This window comes from Balearica regulorum, chromosome 24, assembly GCF_011004875.1.
Source record: "Balearica regulorum gibbericeps isolate bBalReg1 chromosome 24, bBalReg1.pri, whole genome shotgun sequence".
Taxonomy (NCBI): Eukaryota; Metazoa; Chordata; class Aves; order Gruiformes; family Gruidae; genus Balearica; species Balearica regulorum.
In genome coordinates, this window is record NC_046207.1 from 4599201 (window position 1) to 4619465 (window position 20265).

The window sequence follows — 20265 nt, forward strand, 5'->3', positions numbered from 1 at the left end:
ACAATGAGAAAGACACAAATTCCCTAAGAATCTTTATCATAACATGTAAGGTGAGTGTCCTCCTGCTGCAAAAATTATTCTTTTTTTTTGTAAACCCAGTAACTCTGACTAGATCTGAAGTCATTCGTTCTGAGTAGCACACAAGAACGAACAGAAGACAGCATGTGACATACATAGGGCATACATAGTTTACAATCTAAAAGATAAGCGGACAGGCAAAGATAAACAGCAAGCAAATACGTAACAGAAACTTAGCTTAATAGGTATACCTCTAACACTGCTCGAGACAGACTTCCTTGTGCAGGAAGAGCTTGCATAGGCACATGAAAATTACTATACAAATACATGGAAGGTACTGCCATCTCTACAGTAAACAGTAATGGAATCATCATACAGACACTTTTTTTTCTTTAACCAGGGGGTGTTTGGCTTATTCTCTGACCTACTTGGGATATTATTTTCTCTAGTATAACTCTAGATTTTTTTTTCCCTAATGATAGAAAACTTGTCCAGCATAGTACAGAACATGTACCTGACTTTGACTTGAAGTACACTCTCCATATTATTTTAGAAGAGAAAAATTACTGTGTATCTATAGTAAAAATTGTCTGGGATACTAAGTAACTAGAAAAAAATGTTGACCTTATTCATATATGTAATTTCATCCATGTAATGGTCTGACCTCACAGTTTCTGAAGCCATCTCCCTGACCCCAATGACAGCACAAGTACATCCTGAGCTGTCCTGTGATGAGAAATCTATTCCACCCACAGAAGTTGCCGTTATTTAACACTGGACCCAACTGCTCAGGAAATATACAGCTTCTGTTTGAAGTTTGAAACAACTGGCATAAACCCAGTTACAGTTTTATTATCATGACACCTGATGCTCTTAAAAAAAAACCAAACAACAAAAAACAACAACAAAACCCTGCAGTTTAACAGCTGTTTTTTTAACACATGACATTCTGCAGGCAGCCTGCTCTTACCTGCTCAAGGCTATTTTCTCCCTGTGGGACCTCCTGACACTGACTTAAGAATTAAGTCAGCTTAAGTCAGATGGATCTTAGCTGCATTAAGAATTAAGTCAGATGGATCTTAGCTGCATTAAGAATTGCTGCTACTCTAGACATGGTTCAAGTGTGCATCCTGGTTTTAACTCCCATTACAGTACATACATATATATTTTGCATTATTCACAAATTCCATCTCTTCAAATCTAAAGAGCTTACTCTTTTGTTCATACAGTACTCAAACTTCCACTAGTGTCAGTGTGAACTCCATGTGGGCATAGGAAAAAAAAGTATTCACAATAACATCTCACTCTGATTTAGGTCACTTTAAAGCTGAATTAAAAAAATATAACACTGAAGCCTGATAATATGGCAAAGAATTCCTCACTTCTGTGCTGCTAATTAAATTCAGACCAGAGCTGCTGCCATCTAATACCTGCAAATGTCTGATGTAAAAACAAGTGTCATTGTCTCAACCTACTTTCCAATGAATATATCTGTCCTCATTACAAAGCTCATGAAACTGTTGCTAATTAAAACAATTGGATAAACGCCAACTATTTAGAGCCCCCTGGTTAGTATGATGCAGTATAAACAATCCTATTAAATCAGTAAAACTACTTATGTCATATACTATATTAAAAAGTGTGCACAGGCAAAATCTTTCACTATCACAACAGCAAAATTAGGCAAATAGCAAAGTAAAAAAGAAACAAATCTAAAACAAAGTAAGCAATACATTGCTGGCTTTGAAAACACATATAATGGTTCAGAACTATTAGCATGGAAAGTGAGTATCAATAAATGTACTTGAACACCATAATAAATATCTCAATAAGCTGCGCAAATTTAGAATTTACTTTAACGTTAACAACATTAAATGCATTTTAACACTATCAACCAAAGCATGTTATTAATAGAGATGAATGCATAAAGTGGTCAAAACCAGAGGAAAAAACAGGTTGTTATTTTTTACCTCTTAACAAGTATTTTCTCACCTTTTCTTTACAAATGTTCTGCCCAAGTGAAAGTGTAGACTACAGGAGGTGTATTTGGCTGGCTGGCTGAGGAACTGTTTCAATTCTTACATTCTTTTAATTATCAAATTGAAGTCAGAGATTATTGTGCTGTGTGTCAACAAATTTCCATAGTGGGCACAGGTAGCACACTGTAAGCAGATGAGGGCAGAGTTCTTGCCTCTTGTTCATAAAAACATGCTTATTTTATAACTAAAGCAAACTGGGCTAGACAAGCTGTAGGCATCAAGAAGAAATGGGCCTAACTTGCAGCAACCCAGTATCATATTCAGTTAGCTTTTCTTCTTTTTCCCTTTCTACTGTCTTTTTGGGTCGAGTAGGCATCATCTATCTTTTTTTGTTAAAAAAAAGTCAAAGAGATTTCCACTATTTTGTCATGAACATTCACTGTTTGGCTTCCTTCATCTGTCACATTCACCAGATCCACCACAATCCTCCTTTATGGATGTATCTTATTAGCCATATGACAGCATCTCAATGCCAAACTTTATGTTTCCATTTTTAATTCAGTCACTTTAAGAATTTTCACTGTATAAAAAGACTTTTATGCTGAATGCTGAGGTCTAAAATTCTTAATCTTCCTCAGATACTCAGAGCCACAAGGTGGTTTATACCGTGGTTTGTATTTGCAAGCTTTTCACCTCCATGTGTGATACCTTGACACATTTCTGAAGAAACTTGTTTCTAGGCTGCCAGTCTACTCCATAATGTCTGACCCTCTGTGATACAGTGTCAGGCTGATTTAGTTCAAAGTTATGATCTATGTAGACTTAAAACATAGGGTCTTTCCTGTACCCCATATGACCTTTCCTTCACACCACTCCACAGGCTGACTGCTTCCTCTAGGCCTTCTTCTGCCCTTTTACTGCCACACTGGCACAGTCCTGGCTCCCCTCACATCATGGTGAGCACGACGGGACCAAGGGCCACAACCTGCTCCTGTTCCATCTCTCTTCAAAGAGATGCCGCTCCCAAATCAACGTTTCAGCACCGTGCTGCACTTTACACGGACAAATGGCTCCCCAGCACTTCCAGGACTGTTCACCTGACTTTATCGCCTGCCTTTACGGGATTTATTCGGGCCCAAACACTACACTGCAGCATTTTTCCAGAGGCCTCCCAAGCAACTGGGGCCAGGACGCCTCAGGGCGCCGCCGCGCGCTCCCTGAGAGAAAAAAGGCGCCAACCGCCGCCCCGGCCGCCCGCCTCCCCGTTCTCCACCGCAGATTCGCCACCGGGAAACAGCGCTGCCGCTCCTCCCGGCCCGACCGCTGCAGGCATGGTAACAGCGGCCGGGGCTGCCCAACGGGGAGCCGGCTCGGCGGAAGGGCGGGAAGCAGATTCGCCTTCCTGTGGAAAGTGCTGACAGGAACGTGAAAGCAGGCAGTTTCCCGCCCGCACCTTCCCCTTGCTGTGGCGAGGCAAAGGGGACAAGCCTGGTGCTAGAACCTGCGACCCTGGGGTGGAGACGGCCCGCCCCGCACAATGCCTCAGAAGCGCCGGTAACACATACACCACCATCCCCCCCCCCCCGGACGAGACAGCCGCTCCTCCTTCCCAGTAACGGTGGGGCGGGGCCACACCCCACGCCCGGATCGCCTTTGCCCTCTGCGTCCCGCAGATTCGCCGCAACCCCTTCAGGCCTCCACCGTTTCCGGAAGAGTGCGGGGAATGCCTCGACCCAGCGGGGGCTCCAGGGCGAGCAGGGCAGGCTAAACCGCCTCCCCCTTAAAACAAGAGACCCGCCGCCGGCAGGTTGGAGGAGGGTGGGGGTGGCGTGTCGAAAGTGCGGAGCAGAGCGCGCAGGCGCCCTCCTCGCCGCCGCCCCGGCCTGGTGGGGAACAAAGAGAGCGCGGCCGGCGCTGGAGCGGGTGAGTCGGGGTGGGCTTGGCCCCTTCCCCGTGAGCAGTCGCTGGGGTTGAGGGGGGACCGCGCGGTCACGACGGGGGGGGCGCTCCGGCGTGAGGAGCGTGGTGCGCTTGGCCCCCGCCGCGCAGCACGGGGAGGGAGGTCGGTGAGGCTGAGGGACCCTCATGGCGGGCGTCGTTTCTCTCACGAAGGCGGGGGGGGGAGCAGCGGTGCTGGAGCTGCCCTGCCCTTGCCGTACCCCCGTATCCCCTTCCCGCCTCCGGGCCTGCTCCCGTTTCGCTGTTCTTGCACTTCCCGAGCAGTCCCGTGCGGAAGAGTTTGTGTTAGGCCAGAGCTCGGCACGTTATTAATCGGGAACTTCAAGAGGAGGTTCGGCCTCTGCTGAAACTGCGGTGCAGCTATTTGAAGAGAAAGGCCGAAAAAAACCAACCCAGGTTGCTTTGTTACAGTGCTTTTTCCGTACGCGCCCATGGGCCTGTTGCTAAAGCAACATTTAACATGTTAACATTTAACATGTGCTCAAGGCCCATGGCCTGCGATAGGGCTGCTGTTGTGTCTGTGCAAGGGAGGTAATATTTAATTTGGTCCTTTATACATACATTCGTACTGGTTTTCTGAAACAGTATAAAATAGTGGGGTATATTTTTTTTATTTCTTAAGAGAAATATATATATACACACACTTAAAACCTTTAATGTGATGATGACATAAACCTGAGTATTATTTCACAGCTATTTAAGGCCAGATTCCTTGGAAAGTGCATTCATTTTTCAAACAGATAATGCTTCAGTTTTTAGGAACTCTTTTGTCTTTATTTCAAAATTGGCAAATGTTTTGGTAATTAATGGTAACTGTAATAATTGAAGGTTCAAAGATTTGGGGAAGCAAAAGCATAATACTTAATACCATGGTATTCTTTTGTCTTTCAGAAGTACAAATATAATGTCAGGTGGCTGAAAATTTGCCTATCAAAATGTCAAGTAAGTTCTCAGATTTTTCTTCCTTTAACTTGATGAATTAAAGATCTGGTTCAGCAGAACCTGTTTGTGAGATAATCCTATTATTTCTTGCATTAAAAGGAATGATAGGAAGTGTAGTCATTTCTGACTGAACTCTTGGCCTTAAATCTTGCTGTGGTTGATTTCTGGCATATTGTTTTCATAGGAGGGCCAGATATCACAGCTTCTCCTAAATGCTGTTTCACTGCACTTTTGCTTACCCTCTTTTTAATTGATGTGCATATAAATGAATTTCATATTCTTCAGTCTTATACCTAAACAAAAGGCTAGCAATATAGCAATGGTGTGGTCTTAAATTTTTTCTTTTCTTTCTCTTGTGTTCTTTGTTTTACACTCTTCAGTGGCAAAATGCAAAGTCTTTGAGAGCAGGAATTCTGTCTTGTTTCTGTAGATTGCTTAAAAATGTTTGCCACAGCAGATACCTTATAAAGAATTTGTTCAAATTTCCAAGGAAAAAAAAAATTTGCTTACATTTATATCTTAACAGAAAGGCCATCTTATGCCCCACCTCCTACCCCAGCTCCTGCAACCGTAAGTATAGTGATTTTTCTCATTAAAACAGAGCTGGTAATATAGCCTTTAATAACATACCAGAACAATACTTGTGGAGTTGCATCACCTTCCTGTATTGGAAACACAAACTACTATTTTGTTATTAATATAAAGTGCATTTTTTAAATTAATTTCTTTTTTTTTTAAGCAGCTTGTGAAAGAGAAGCTGAATAAAGTTGTTTCACCTTTAAGGCTAGACCCTGCAGATACTTAATTTTAGACAAACTGACTGCTTACAGAAAATTATATTCACAGTGGGTTGCAACAGTACACTGGAATATTTAAGAACAAACTGATATATTTAATTCTAAAACTTCGCACTCAACTTGTGCTCATATCGTGGGCAAACTGCATTTTCTCCATGTTTCTATTGTACCTAGCTGATTTTCAGTGGAAAGCAGGAGAACACACAGTTCTGTTATATTGGGTCAGAGTAATGAAACACTCAGGATGCCAGTCTTGCTCAAATTTCTTGAAATCACTGGTAGTTTGGAGTCTATGGCATGAGACATGTTTTACTCTCTAGTAAAATGGCACGGCATGACACTAAGGAAAACACGAAGAGTAGCTTTGAATCATGTGCAGTTGCATTCATGCATGTATAAAAAGGTCCTGAAACACCAGTATGCTGTGGCCAGGAAAGCATTTGAAAGCAAACGCACCTCTTCTGTAGCATTCACATTTCTAAATAGCTTGCATTTTGGGAGTAACATGTTCGCATGAGAAAATACAAATCTTTTGTACAGAAGAATAAGCAAAGATGCTACACCTGAAATTTTTTTCCCCAAGAAAATTTGAAAGCTGTGATCCAGTAGAGTGTCCCTGATCTCCGTATCTGGGATGAAAACTGCATGATGGGATTTAGAGGAAATGTGATCCTTCAAAGTTACTGTGCCATGCTTTACATTTAAAGAGGCTTGAAAATGATCTCATGTATAAATACAAGTTATGTTCTTAAAAGTTTACATAAATAAAACTTTATTTGCATAGTTTGTTCAGAGTTTTCATTTTGCACAGAGCTTAATAGACTTGTGCCAGTATTAGAAGGAACATGACGGCATCCACTCTTGCAACTGGATTCCTGCATCGAGAGCTGTGCAGATACATGTGTGATTTCTTTGGGATGTAGCACGGATACATATGTCGTTAAATGGTTTATATTGTTGTGGTACATTCTTTAGTCAAGGTAGAGTTTTCGGAAGGGTACATGAAAATTTCAAAACTGTAACGAGTGAGACGCATTACCTGTCTTTCAAGCATCTTCTGTATTACTTATATTTTATACAGTCTTTGAGATGATAGTCTGTGCTCTGTTAATGCAAGTCATAAAAGTAGACAAATAACCTTGCTTGTTCTTCCACAGCCAGTTCCATTTACTACAGTCAACAAAATACCAGTAGTTCTCATAACTACAGTATTACAGCTGACGTAAAAATTCTCCATGTAATGCAAGGTAGTTCCCTTGTAACATTTAAATCCTGTCTTGCAGAAATAAAGAATTAAGCAGACGGAGATTACAATTGTCATCTGATTTTATTGAAGAGGTGTAGTTCAACATATCCAAAACCTGTTTTTATGGTAATACAGAAAACTTTAGTAACATGGTGTCTTATTAAATAGTGAATGTGTATGTCACGATCACAGGCATACAGATTGAGTAAGTGTCAACTGCTGTGACTGAGTTTAAAGTTTGACAATAAAATAGATATTTGAAGGCTGACTGTTAAAGGATAATTTTTCTCTGTATGTTTAGAAATAAACTAACTACAGTGTCTATGTATACTTGAAAACTCAACAAGTTCATGTAATTTAGTTTATAGGTAATTTTTGTTCAGTGTCTGTATTTGTCATACCTGGGTTCTTGGAGTCCTGAACCTATTTGGAGAATTTTTGTAACTGCCGTCTAGGATGGGTCCAGTCAGCAATCACTTTAAAAGACCATTACTGGAGTATGTGGGCCAAAGTGCTACTAAAGAGTGGGATGCTGTGCGGATGGCACTTAAATGTGTAGAAACATTATGGGATGTTATGAATCCTAATGGAATGATAGGACCACCACAGTCAGGACTTGATCGCAATTATTATTAAACAGTTGATCCATTTTTCCCCACAAAATTTGATTGGGAAGTGAAATATAATGGAAAAAGGCAGGAGAGATTTATGTGAGGAGGGGAATACAGAGAACCTTTTGATCCTTGATTGTATGTACGTGATAGGTAAGAAGGGATTGTAGGGAAATTAGATTCTTCTCTACGTTGCCAAGGTGAGAACAAATTGATCTGCTTTCAAGAATGAATGAAGATTTGTTGATTAATTTCTGAAATTCTCAGATTCAGTGATCTGTTAACACTAGTTTGTAGTTTCTAACCTGTAGATCTTATTGCAGTGGTTCCTCAACTCTCTCAGTCTGCAACCTACCTGATAACAGAAGGGTATCTCTGAATTGTCTTCTCTCCCAGCTGTCTAATCCCAGTTCTCCAAAATACTTAAATTTTGCAAACCGCCAGGAAAGTCTTCAGATACTGGTAGTGATGCAGAGATGGTGCTTTGAGAGATTTTTTTTTTTTCCCTGTTTATTGATAGTATAATATTTGTTGGAAAGGCAGAAGGATGGGAAGAACAGACAGGGATTTTCATTGGTATAGTAAATGTTGATGCTGGGGATTTCTACCCTATTACTGTGTGCTGTGTTGCCTTGTAAGCTTAACTCTTTGGATGTAAGAGTCTTTCTGAATTACTCGGTGGCTTATGTTGGAAAATTTTATTAGCCATGAGCTGGATTTATAGAATACTTGTTTAAATGAGTTAGTGAATAGAAACAAAATCACCAACTTCAGACAGAAGTTTGTAGTGACACATTTGCTTAAAAATCATGTTTCCTTAATAGGTTTATACTGGAGTAAGTTTTGTGTGTTGAGAAGATATCAACTGCTACACCTCATTTGCTTGTTTAAATTCTGGTTGCTTTTGCATGCCATATTGCAGTTCATTTTCATTTCTGTGTTTTCCTCGTTTGAGCTCATTTCTCATTCGTGTTTTTGTCTCATTTGTTTCCATCAGCAAATGCCCAGCACACCAGGGTTTGTGGGATACAATCCATACAGCCATCTGGCCTACAACAACTACAGGCTGGGAGGGAACCCGGGCACCAACAGCCGGGTCACGGTAGGAGAATCAACTATTACATCATCCGGCAAACAGCAGGAATTGACCAGAATTGGCTTTAGAGTTAGGTTCTTCTGAATCTCGGCTGCTGCCACTTCTTTATGAAAACAAAAACTTACGTCTGATTCTTATTCCCCACCCCTACCCCTTCCCTTTCACTCTGAAACCTTTTGCAGGAAAATGGACTTCTACTCAGCAGAGAAAAAAAATGTGGTAATCGTGTATGATGCAGAACTCGAAAAAGACAGACTTTGTGGTCTTCCGTGACCGCTGCATGCTTAGGAAAAAGTTCTGTAGCATGGGGACAAATTCTCGGAGGGAGGGAACTGCTCACTTTATTGAGGTGTATTGGCACAAAAATAAGGAAGGATACTGTGCAAACTGGAGATCGTTGATAGTAGTTGCATCATACTGTTGAGCCATGCAAGAGATGCAAGCCTTTATTTTTCAACAAAAGTGTGATGATGATAATAAAATAGAATCCTTTTGGATCTTATGTACTATATCAATGTGTGGAAAATGGATATTAATTCATTTTTCATGGAGTAAACAAAGTGAGGTGCAGTCAGGTGATGAGAGAGGTGACAGCTTCTTTCAAATACAGATCAAGTCCTGAGCATTGGATGCAGTTAGGAAACAAAACCAGACTCTGGAAGTGTAACACTTTCCTAACTAACACAACAGAAATCCCTGATCATTTTTTTTAAAGTTTCTGTAATTCTCATAACTTTTAAGGTTTTTCATGTAAAACTTTCTATCTCAAAACATCTGATTAGTTTGGAATGTGATGTAAGGAAAGATTTCTCAGGGAATAGATACATGGTGCTTTTAATGAAGTGTACTCTTTTTATGACTCATATAAACATTCTTTCAAAGTTTATACATGAAGTTCATCTGGCTTGTTAAAACGTTTACAGAAAATACTTCCCTGTACAAGCTGGAACTTGACTGAACATACTGTACTGTCTGAACATAGATTTTTTTTTTCTTATACAAGAATAAGGTTTTGTCTGAGAACTTTCATTGTTTCTGTATGTCATAAGCATATACAGCTTTCTCTGCCATGCATATATCAATATATGTATGGTGTCTTTAAATTCCTGTTAATTTAAAAGCATTAAACAATTTCTGTTAATGTTTTTCAAATCCATCTGTATGTGTATATATGTATACATTTTGGTAATGCATATACCTCATGTACATTATTTATACACAGTTCTGTATGCATTGTTTCATAGAGCTCCATAAATTCAGCAAAACAAAAAACATTAAGAGGAAGAATTTGAAAGCTGGATACTGAACATGAGCCTTCTTGGCCAAAATGGAATTATTTGCTTGTCTGTGGCCATAGTCCTGAAAAATCTTGAAACTGCTTTATATTTTTATGAAAATGCTCCCACTTAATATAATAGAGCTCCTCGCATGTGTAAGTGCTTGAAGAGTGGAGGTTTTCAGAGCCTGCAGTTGACAGGGTCTGTAAGGCTACCGCAGTATTAGAAGAAAACCCTGTCAGGGCGTTGTGTAGATGGAGGGGACAAGAGGGATGCAGCAACACTTGGTGCTCAGTCTCCTTTTGTTTGGTGTGAGCTATGTGCTTGACAGTGTACAAACCTAAAGGGAGATAAGAGCGCAGAAGGATATTACAGGCTAATTTGGAGAATTAAGTACAGCTTGGATACAAATAATGCACACATTGACAGATCAGTTGCATTGGGTTGTTTTCTTTTTACAATTAATAGTTTAATTGGCTCCAAATTACCACTGCCAAACTTTGCAGACAAATACATTGCTAAAATGATTCAAAAATGAAGTTAGAGACATGTTTTCATGACCTTAAACTTTCTGCTTATCTTTTTTCACCTGTAGACTAGCAACTTTAAATTTGTCAAAACAGGTAAAATAAATTGCTCATCAGAAGTGAGAAAAACAACCTACTGGGATTGGTGTTTCCATGTAAATTTCTAAGCTGTATATTTCAGTTTTAAGAATATGGAGCCCTTTTGAAGATTTAGCTAGTTACTACTCTGTAAACTTACAGATAAAAGGACAAACTTAAATTTGAAAAATACTACTGTGAGGACCAGCTGTAGTTAGTACCTGTTCACAGTTTGGGTAACTTTTTTGGTGATGTTGCTTGCTTCTCTTGGTGGGGGTGTGTGTGGCTTGTTTGTTAACTGCACAAGAATGCGTGTTTTCCAAAACTGGTGTGTACAGAAACTGTCCAGCGATCGCATTAACACATGGATTTATTCGGTTCTTTTGTAGGCTTCCTCTGGTATTACCATCCCAAAGCCCCCCAAACCCCCAGACAAGCCCCTGATGCCCTACATGAGGTACAGCCGGAAGGTGGGTATACAGTGTCAAACAAGTAATAATAAAAGTTAGTGTTCGTATGTGCTAACAATTAATTGCTATTATCTTAGTTTCAGCTTCTAAACTTTTACTTCTAACAGCCTGCACATTCTTTAAGGGAATTGTAAAGTACAGATGCATTGCCCTTCAGAATAAAGGCAGCAGTAGTCTGTTCATACAGTTGCCAATTTCTGGGGGGAAAATTTTCTCTAAAATGATAATTACTACCACTGTCTCTGCTGACAAGGATCCACCCTGCCACATTCAGAAGTGCCTGTGACTTACTGACAGAACTTTTTTATATAAAGGAAGTATTCCTTGCAGTATACTGGGCTTGGTACAGTGCTGTAGCTGGACTGAAGAGTAGCAATGAGTGGACTTTGCATGTTCTCCTTCACCAACCTAGCCTGTGGCAACGTTTGCTTCGCTATTCTATGAACTGTTTGACAGAAAGTAGGAGAGAGACTCTTGTGGAGTCTGAAATCATGGGGCATGGGGAGGGCATGTCAGCCTGTCTGAAGCGGGTGAGCCAGAAGGAAATTCTTCCACTTCTGGTAAAGTATCTTTACCAGCATGTCTGTCTTAGGCAAAAAACCATCAACAAAAAAAAAAGTCAAGTGGCGCAGCAAGAAATAACACTGACAGCTCTCTCCTTTTTTTTTTTTTTTTTTTCTTCCCTATAAAGTTAGAAACTTTTTTGGTGGAGTCAGAACTTGTTGGAACTCAAATTGATCAGCAAGACTGAAAAATATTTTGAAATGTTACATTCTGATCTGAAAAGCTCAGTGCTCTTTATCGTAATCTACTGCTGGATGTGTTTACTCAGTAGCATTTTTTCCCAGAGATGCCGCGATGTGCATTTAAGAAGAGAATTAAGAGGGTTAAAGGCAATATTCTCATGAAACCAAAGCCATTTCAGCAATTGCCTGTTTCAGTAGATGGCTTCCTACTGACTTCCTGCCCCAGAAAATAATCGAGATAGTTTAGCCAGACTCATTCCTAACTTAATCCTGTTTTTCATGGTGATTCCAGAAAGAACACTGAGATGACAATATAAAATGTTTAATTTGGAAGTATTTAGATATCATTAGTAAAGCTCCAGCTGTTTCTGTTAAGGTCTGGGACCAAGTGAAGGCGTCCAATCCTGATTTGAAGTTATGGGAAATTGGCAAGATTATTGGAGGAATGTGGCGAGATCTCACTGATGAAGAGAAGCAAGAGTATTTGAATGAATATGAAGCTGAAAAGGTAAATGGAAGAAATCTGGGATGTTTATTACAGCTGATTCTTCTAGGAACTGGCCTGAGAAGAAAAATTCATCTTACCCATGCAGTGGTGTATGAGGCATTCACGAGACACTTGTATGTAACTTAAATGGAAGTATGTCCTGACACGTCTTTTAGATTTTTTTAAAATAACTGTACATCAACTGTGACTGGTCAGTTTTTAGACCTAATTCAAAATGAAGTATTTATAATTGAGTGTCGATTTTAACTGTTTAATGAATGGATTTGATTGTACAACATCAGTATTGAAAAGATTGTCTCAACACCAAAATCCTCTTTCAAAACTGGTGCTCTGCAACTACTGCTATTGTCATGAACGTGTTCGTAAAAGACTTCCAGTCACGTAGGGTTTGGTTTTCATGGTGTAATCTGGTGTAACTCCATGCTATGGCATAGTGTTTTGTTTCTTACTAGAAAAATGCTACCGCTTTCAGGGTTTTCTTGTGGTTTTGTTTTTATTGATCTTCATGACAAAAGATGACGGCTACCTCGTGTGTCTAGGTTGGTAAGTGTTGAGGACCTTTACCAGACTGTTACGGTGATCTTAAGGTACAAAGGGAAAACTGTCCAGCTGCTGTGTTGTGCTGAAACCTGGCAGGCATCTGAGGCTGTGTATAACCTGGTCAAATCTAAACTGGTTTTATTCCAAGTCAATAGAAGTACTTCAAAGCCAGATGCTCTTAGCTGGAGGAAAAAAAAATGAAGGAATTCTATTTTCTAACTTGGTAATGATGTTTAGATTGTAAGCTCCTTGGGGCAGGGGCCATTTTGTTTATATTTTTACAGTGCCTAGGTAGAAGGATTCCAGTCCTAATCGTAAAGAAAACAAGACCTTTAGGTACTTTAAACAATATTGTAGACTATATCTCATTTTTCATTGGAAATACCTCAAATCACTGTACAAAATCTAGACTTGGCAAATTTTAAAAGTGAGATTAAAGAAAGCAATTCAAGGGGGAAGAATACTTGAAAGAAGGTGAAAAGAGTGATGCAGTCCTGCTACCAGGAGGAGACTAGTCTGGCTGCAGCATTCTGTATCATCCCAGTGCAGGGATGGATCAAAGAACAGAAAAATCGTAAGTTATTTTGAAAACTGGTTCATCATGTACTGGAATAAGGAAAGAGAAGAAATCAGAATCAAAGATCTAGTTAGAACTCCAGAGAATTACTGAGAATATTTTTGACTCATTTTTTTATCTTATCAGAGTTCATCTGATCATAAATGCCTTGTCCTTTATTAAATCAAAAACCAAAGCTATCTTAAGACTTCTCAGGTATTACAACTGAATTGTACCTAAAAGCCCAGCCAGTGTTTTTAAGAAATGAATGACTACGGAAGAGGAGGTTCTAATTTGTAAAAAGACTGAGAGAATATTGTCATTCATGTATCAGCCAGATGATTGAGAATAGCTTTGTGTAACTACAACTTGCTTTATACAGACTACAGTTATGTCAGATCTGAAATCGTCCAATGGTGCAATCAAACCATATTGGTCACATTTCAGATAGAGTACAATGAGTCCATGAAGGCCTACCATAACTCTCCTGCATACCTTGCCTACATCAACGCAAAAAGTCGTGCTGAGGCTGCGTTGGAAGAAGAAAGCCGACAAAGGCAGTCACGCATGGAGAAAGGTGAACCCTACATGAGTATACAGCCAGCAGAAGATCCAGATGGTAAGCAGAAAGGAATTTGTATGCACGTCCCGTCAGACAGTCTCATTACAGGACTGACAGTGTAGAGAAATGGACACCAGATACGGAAAACTACCAGTGTACAACTTTCACGATGCTTCAAGTGACTTCTTTTCTATTTTGATACCTTTAATACTGATTTTCACTATCATGTTTTATTTTATAAGGCTAACAGCTGACTTTGTCCTGTTTCCAAAAAGTAAGGTGGCAAACCAGTGGCAAAAGTTATTCCAACCCTTAATTATGTGTGAAGTAATGCTTACAGTTCAAAACAAATAAGTCTGCTTAAAGCTCTATAATGGCTTTAACATATGCATTGTAAAAGGCTTGGATGTCTGTTTTAATCCAGCTTGAATAGAATTTTGCGCTGTTTTACCAAAAGCACATAATTCTGACAGGCAGAGTTCTGGTACGATTAAGAGCACCTGAACTTTGTGTTCAACAACTGTGAGATTGTTTAGCAAATAAGTTACCCTTGCTGTTGACAAGTTGATGAGAAAATTCTGAAAGTTTATCTGACTGCAAGGAAATGCACCCCACCCAGTGGGAGAACTTGAGACTCGTACACCTGATGTCTCCTTTTAAAGTCATGACCAAATACTTGTTGAAACCTGAGGATGAAAAATGTACTCAGTCAGTTACACCCTTTTTTTTTTTTTTTTTTTCCCTTCCCCCTTGTAAAAGCACACCCCTGAGATAAAGCTCATGACAAACAGCACTTTCCCCAGTGTGAGGTAACTGCAGAACTTATGTAAATACATTTAGTGTGTTCCAGTAGCTGTCATTTGGGGACTTCAAATTCTGTTTTGTGCTACCTGGGCCAAGTGAACTCAGCCAGAACCAGCTGCACTAGGCCCTGCATTGCATCTGTTTACACCTGGGACAAACTGCAAGTTATTTTCTAGGACAGAAATGTTGCTTCTGTCTGATCCTGCATGTCACTAGGATCAAGAACTTCTAGCACAAAAGGAATCCAAGAGGATTAAGAGGATAAAGGCACGACTTTAAGGGGACCAATTTGCTTAGTACTTTGTCTCTTGCAAATCTATAGTTGTCGCACTAGTTTTCTCTTTTCATTTAATCAGATACCTCAATGAGAAATTGAACATAACACTTTGAAATAAAGCAGATAGAAGCTTTCATTAAACTAGTTATCTTCTTTGGGCATGATACATTGGGATTCTCTTTAAGACTTCTGTGAGTAGTTGAAGAGTAATCTCTAGTAGGAAAACTTGGTGTAAAATAAATTAAACTTCTGGACTTTTCTACATGACATTCTGGAAGGCAATTCATACTTGTTGCTTAACATTTTAATACTCAACTAAATGTCAGTTACACTCACAGAAGTTTTTTCTTCTAAGTTTGTTTCCTCACCAATACTTTTAATAAGAATACTCTTATTATGTTACAATGAATTTTCAGTGATGAGTAAACATGTATCACTGCTTCGTGCTTTCATTCCTCAGTGTTTAAAAAACCGAAGTTTTTTTGATCTCTGCTACAAAGCTTATTTATATAGGAGTCACTCTCCTGTTGGTATTTTGCTGGATATTGTTCTGGTAACATGATTAATCAGGAATGTGATTCATTATTTGGTGTATTAATAGCCCCTCTTACTCTGGAAATGTGGAAAGCAACACAGTAGATAACTGGGTCAATCCAAATTTCAGCCATGTGGGAAATGCATGTGCAATCATTGCTGTTACAGCTGTGCCAGGGTAAATGGTGTTCTGTCCTCGTGTTGTCTTTTTTTCTGATTACCGGACGTTCTATATTTCTTAGTATGAACTCTGTGACATGACAGCAGCTGGTGTTAGGGGCATATTTTGGTTTTTAATTAGTGGTAATGTGGGTACAGCGTCATTTGACTTGGTCCTCATTTTGTGGAATTAAAGCAGTTGTTCTTAAAACTTGTTTCAGATTACGATGATGGATTTTCTATGAAGCACACAGCCACAGCTCGTTTCCAAAGAAACCATCGTCTCATCAGCGAGATACTGAGTGAAAGTGTGGTGCCCGATGTCCGCTCTGTTGTCACTACAGCTAGAATGCAAGTTCTTAAACGCCAGGTTCAATCTTTAATGGTTCATCAGGTAAAGATAAATGATACGAAGGCAGCTAAAACATAACGGTGTTGGGCTGTACTCCAAGTCTCAGATCATTGGATCATCTACATGACTATTCTTGCTGGGTGTCAATGTTCTGTATGCTCGATTAGCTAATCCCTGGCTTCTTGGGAGCTGCAAGCACTCCTGTGCTATTTTGTTACTGAGAATCATGTTAAACTGTATTTTGTTCTTTAGGATATCTTAAGTATTAATTCCATAGCTCTTCATTATTATACATAACCCTTCACTATGTAGGGTTCTGTTTAATAGGTACAGGTAGAGTTGTGACTTTCAGGTAGCTTATGACTCACAATCTTGTTTGTAATGATTCTTTAGTACAGTAAAGTGTTCTTATTGTAACATTTTTTCATTGAAAGTTACATGCATACAAGGGAATCTGGTGAGGTCACATTTGGACGTTTCACCTAGCTTTGACTGGGCATAAGCCTGTATTTTCCAAAGAACCCTGTCAGTATAGCCAGTGTGCAGGTAGGTGAAGAAAACTAAGACACCAGAATTAGATAGAAATTTGTTGCTTTTTTTTAATTAGCAAAAGAAGATTCGGGGTTGGAGGGGGGTGGTATCCCTTCTTTCCTTTAAATTGTGGTCTTTCTGCATTCGAGATGTAATTGAAGCGGGGTGTGTATGTGTATATAGCTATGGGGTGCATAATAGGAAAGAAAATGCCTAGATTTTATGCTGGAAGATTCAACTCCAGTACATACTGGTTTTCATTTATTATATGCCTAGCCGATCCTCAGTTATTACATACACCCATTTATTGCTCATACTTTTTAATATGAACTTCTTAGCTATTGGGTATTAGATCAAGGAAGGCATTGGGATGTTTTTATATGGGTATATTTTAAAATATTGGTCTAAATATTTTTGTACATAGCTGTAAACTTTGTCCAGTTCCTCAGATGACTGTGTAGTAAGGTTCTTGACATTTATTTCATTTCCAGCGTAAACTAGAAGCTGAGCTTCTGCAAATTGAAGAGCGTCACCAGGAAAAGAAGAGGAAGTTTTTGGAAAGCACAGAATCCTTTAACAACGAGCTTAAAAGGGTACAGCTCTCACTTTTCTCCACTTACTCTGAGGAATGTGCTAGTTACCCACTTGTAGAAGCGCTCTACCTGCTTCTGTTTAGTTCTCTATTCAATTACGTGTAATTACATGACTGACTGCAGTGTCCTAGTGTGAGGGTGTTAGAAACCACACAGCATTTGTATTATTTCCTGCTCCTTCATTGACCTTTAGTGGTAACCTTCAGCCAGTAGAGCTGAAAAGTGCCTTCAGGCTTGGCTGGCAGAGCTCACCAGAGAGCAGCTCAAGGAAGGTGGCCTAAAGCCCCTATGGAGAACCTTGCTCTGTCCTTGGCTGCCTTCAAAGGACAAGGTTTAGGTTGCTTCTTTATCCCTTGTTTTTTTTGTTTTAAATATGCTTTTATCTCCCTCCCTGGTTACTGAAGCTTTTAATATAAACTTGGTCAAATCTAAAGAATTATGCTGCCTGTAGAAATATTCAACTCATAATTGGGTTTTACTGATGTTTTGTTTTTCAATGTAACTGGGGTAGTAAAAGAGCTTTCCTCTTTCTAATTGCTAGTTATGCAGTTTGAAGGTGGAAGTGGATATGGAAAAAATTGCAGCTGAAATTGCTCAAGCTGAGGAACAGGCTCGCAAGAGGCAGGAGGAAAGGGAAAAAGAAGCAGCTGAGCAAGCTGAACGCAGTCAAAATAACATAGCAGCTGAGGAAGATCAGACAGCCAACAAGATCGAGGAGAAGAAAGAAGAGGAGAGTGCTCCAATGGAGACAGGTAACTGCATTTGAAGGGCAGCTTCAGAGTCCTCAAAGGATCAGCGTTAAAGCATCTCTGTAGAGGCTCAGTTAGCCAGGAGGAGTGCCCTGTATTTTTGCTGTTAGTGGGAAGAAAGGCTTCAGAAGAACAACATTCAGAATAGTTAGCTTCATCTTGATGAACACAGAAGTTTGCTTTCTTCTCATTAAATTGCCCCTCTTAAGGGGGGAGGACAAGATACCACAGAGCCCTCTCTAATGCTTTGTGCGTAATGTACCCAAGGGAAAAAATTTGCTTTTTAAACCTAAGTCCCCTTCTAGACATGGGTTAGCTAGGAGCAGCTGGGAGTGTTTCCTTGTCCCAGTGTCAGCATCTAGCAAGGACAACAGAACTGCACTTCTTTCTGTGCTGCTCCTACAAGCTGATTTACATGTGCTGTGTTCTGTACAGTGACATCAGAAAATACTGTTTTTAAGAGTACCAGTGGCTAATATTTCAGTGAGTCGCTGCCATAACAGCATGAGCACAAGGCAGGGGGTACCAAGGAGTTTGAATTCTAGTGCTTCTGGTCTAACAAGGCACTAACTGCTTTCTCGTGGCTGGACTTCTGAGGTCGGGCAGCTGCAGGTGACTTTCGGAGCGCCATGTGGCAGGACTACGTACATTCTACGCACTGCGAGGTCTTCAGAGCTGCGTGCCTGTTAACTGCACGTTCTAAGTGATAGAAATAATTGCTAGGGAATACTTGGATTTATTATGGGTTCTGTTTCTTACTAAATTCTAATTGCACAGTTTAAATAAATGTGTTGGCATGTAAATGACACTGAGAAATCTCTTATTACAGAAGAGCCTCACCCAGAAGAGAGCACAGAGAACCAGCAGAATGGTGAAGAAGGAACATCTACCCCAGATGATAAGGAGAGTGGTCAAGAAGGGGTCGATAGCACTGCGGAGGAGGGAACCAGTGATAGCAACACTGGTTCGGAGAGCAATAGCGCGACAGTTGAGGAGCCTCCTGCAGACCCTATCACTGAGGATAGCGAGAAGAAAGAATAAATACTGACTCGTTTCATGTGTCTCTTTTTAAAGTACTGGTTTGATTTCAAAGTGTGCTACGCGGCTTTTTGTATCTTCCTTGCCTGTATCACTTGTCTCCAAAGGATACTGGGTTTTAATAACATGTCAGATTATCAGCAGAGTGACTTAAAGGGGCCTTTAGAGGCAAAGGATATCTTACCGCAGACACAAAAGAAAACCTTGTGTCTCTAAACAGCTGTATGATATGGAGAGATACTATCGCTTGGGATTTCTTCCCTAGAAAGATAGCATTGGTTTTGGTTTTTGTATTAGAAATCAGGCTTTCTCCCTTTCTTCTAGTTACATGACCGCAGTGCAAATGTCTCCCGCAAAGGCCCTTCCTGTTCACTTGTGGCCAAAGGAGATGCAGATGTGCATCACCTCTGGTGCAGCCCTCCTGACCCAGCTCTGAGGAGCTGACTGCCCCAACGTCCCGGTTAGTGGAACGTTCTCTCTGCTATGCGAGGCTGGTGAAGCAGTGCGGTTGGGCTGTGGTTATTGGCGCTCACTTCCTGGAGAGATTAGAACATTGCTGAGGCATCCTAAAGGTAACGTTGGTATTGAGCGGAGATGCTGCCTGGTTCTTTGCTTGTAAAGAAAGCTTTCAGTACTCACAAGTAGTACTCCCAAGTAAGGCTGAAAGACTTAGGTCTTAGGGTGGTTTTGTGTAATCTGTTGTCTTTTATAGAGTAGCTGTTCTACAGGGATGGAAACTTGCTCATCTGCATGCAACATCTAAGGAGATCCAAAGGACTGAGTATAGGCATCTTGAAGTAAACAACGTATCTTAGGGGGTTTTTCTGTGATGCAGGATTCTTGTCAAACACAGTCTTTGCTTTGCTTTACCATTTAACTCCTTTATTTGCTACTAAGGTATCCTGGTGTGACCTCAGCCCGAGAGGTGGCAAAGTACAAAGCAGGAGAGCGTTTAAACGTGTTCTTCGAGCAGGCAGTCACTAATATGGCACAAATGGTAAAAAAATAGTAGCTTTGCTTGCCATGAGCTTTCAGAACCTCTGGGAACTCTACAAATGTACTGAAAATGCCACCTTTTGCCCTATATAAGCAGAAGCCCTACTGCAGGAAAAATACACTTAATTCTAACAACCGATACAAGCCGTTCTGTGACTAAAACTATAAAAGAACACATGATGCATATGCTTCAATAAACTAGTATGTTTTTACAGAATAGTGGGTATATCAGATGGCAATGTTTTTTAAATCCTTTTGGTCTTTTTTTTAAACGGTCTAAAAATAATAAAATCCAACATGTTTGGTTTTTTTTAAACTTA

At 40.1% G+C, this 20265-nt stretch overlaps 1 protein-coding gene and 1 long non-coding RNA gene across 7 annotated transcripts in view; one reads left to right on the forward strand and one right to left on the reverse strand.

Moving 5' to 3' along the window:
• Positions 1 to 485: 485 nt before the first annotated feature.
• On the forward strand, positions 486 to 20265 carry SMARCE1 (SWI/SNF related BAF chromatin remodeling complex subunit E1). 6 transcript variants are annotated; one of them, XM_075775454.1, is made up of 12 exons: positions 486 to 3920; positions 4848 to 4898; positions 5425 to 5468; positions 6979 to 7067; positions 8550 to 8717; positions 10920 to 11000; positions 12123 to 12254; positions 13798 to 13969; positions 15908 to 16080; positions 17061 to 17162; positions 17704 to 17914; positions 18741 to 20265. In XM_075775454.1, the coding sequence occupies exons 4-12, from the start codon at positions 7065 to 7067 to the stop codon at positions 18950 to 18952; spliced, it is 1254 nt and encodes a 417-aa protein (XP_075631569.1). In that variant the 5' UTR covers positions 486 to 3920; positions 4848 to 4898; positions 5425 to 5468; positions 6979 to 7064; the 3' UTR covers positions 18953 to 20265. The 6 variants fall into 6 exon arrangements, with proteins under 6 accessions (XP_075631569.1, XP_075631571.1, XP_075631566.1 ...); XM_075775456.1 differs by having other exon boundaries at positions 8550 to 8654; XM_075775451.1 differs by having other exon boundaries at positions 6979 to 7033.
• Positions 14427 to 20265, reverse strand: part of LOC142605125 (uncharacterized) — a 40150-nt gene continuing 34311 nt past the window's right edge. Inside the window, exon 5 of the long non-coding RNA XR_012838876.1 lies at positions 14427 to 14598. This is a non-coding gene — a long non-coding RNA (uncharacterized LOC142605125). The remainder of the gene's footprint in view (positions 14599 to 20265) is intronic.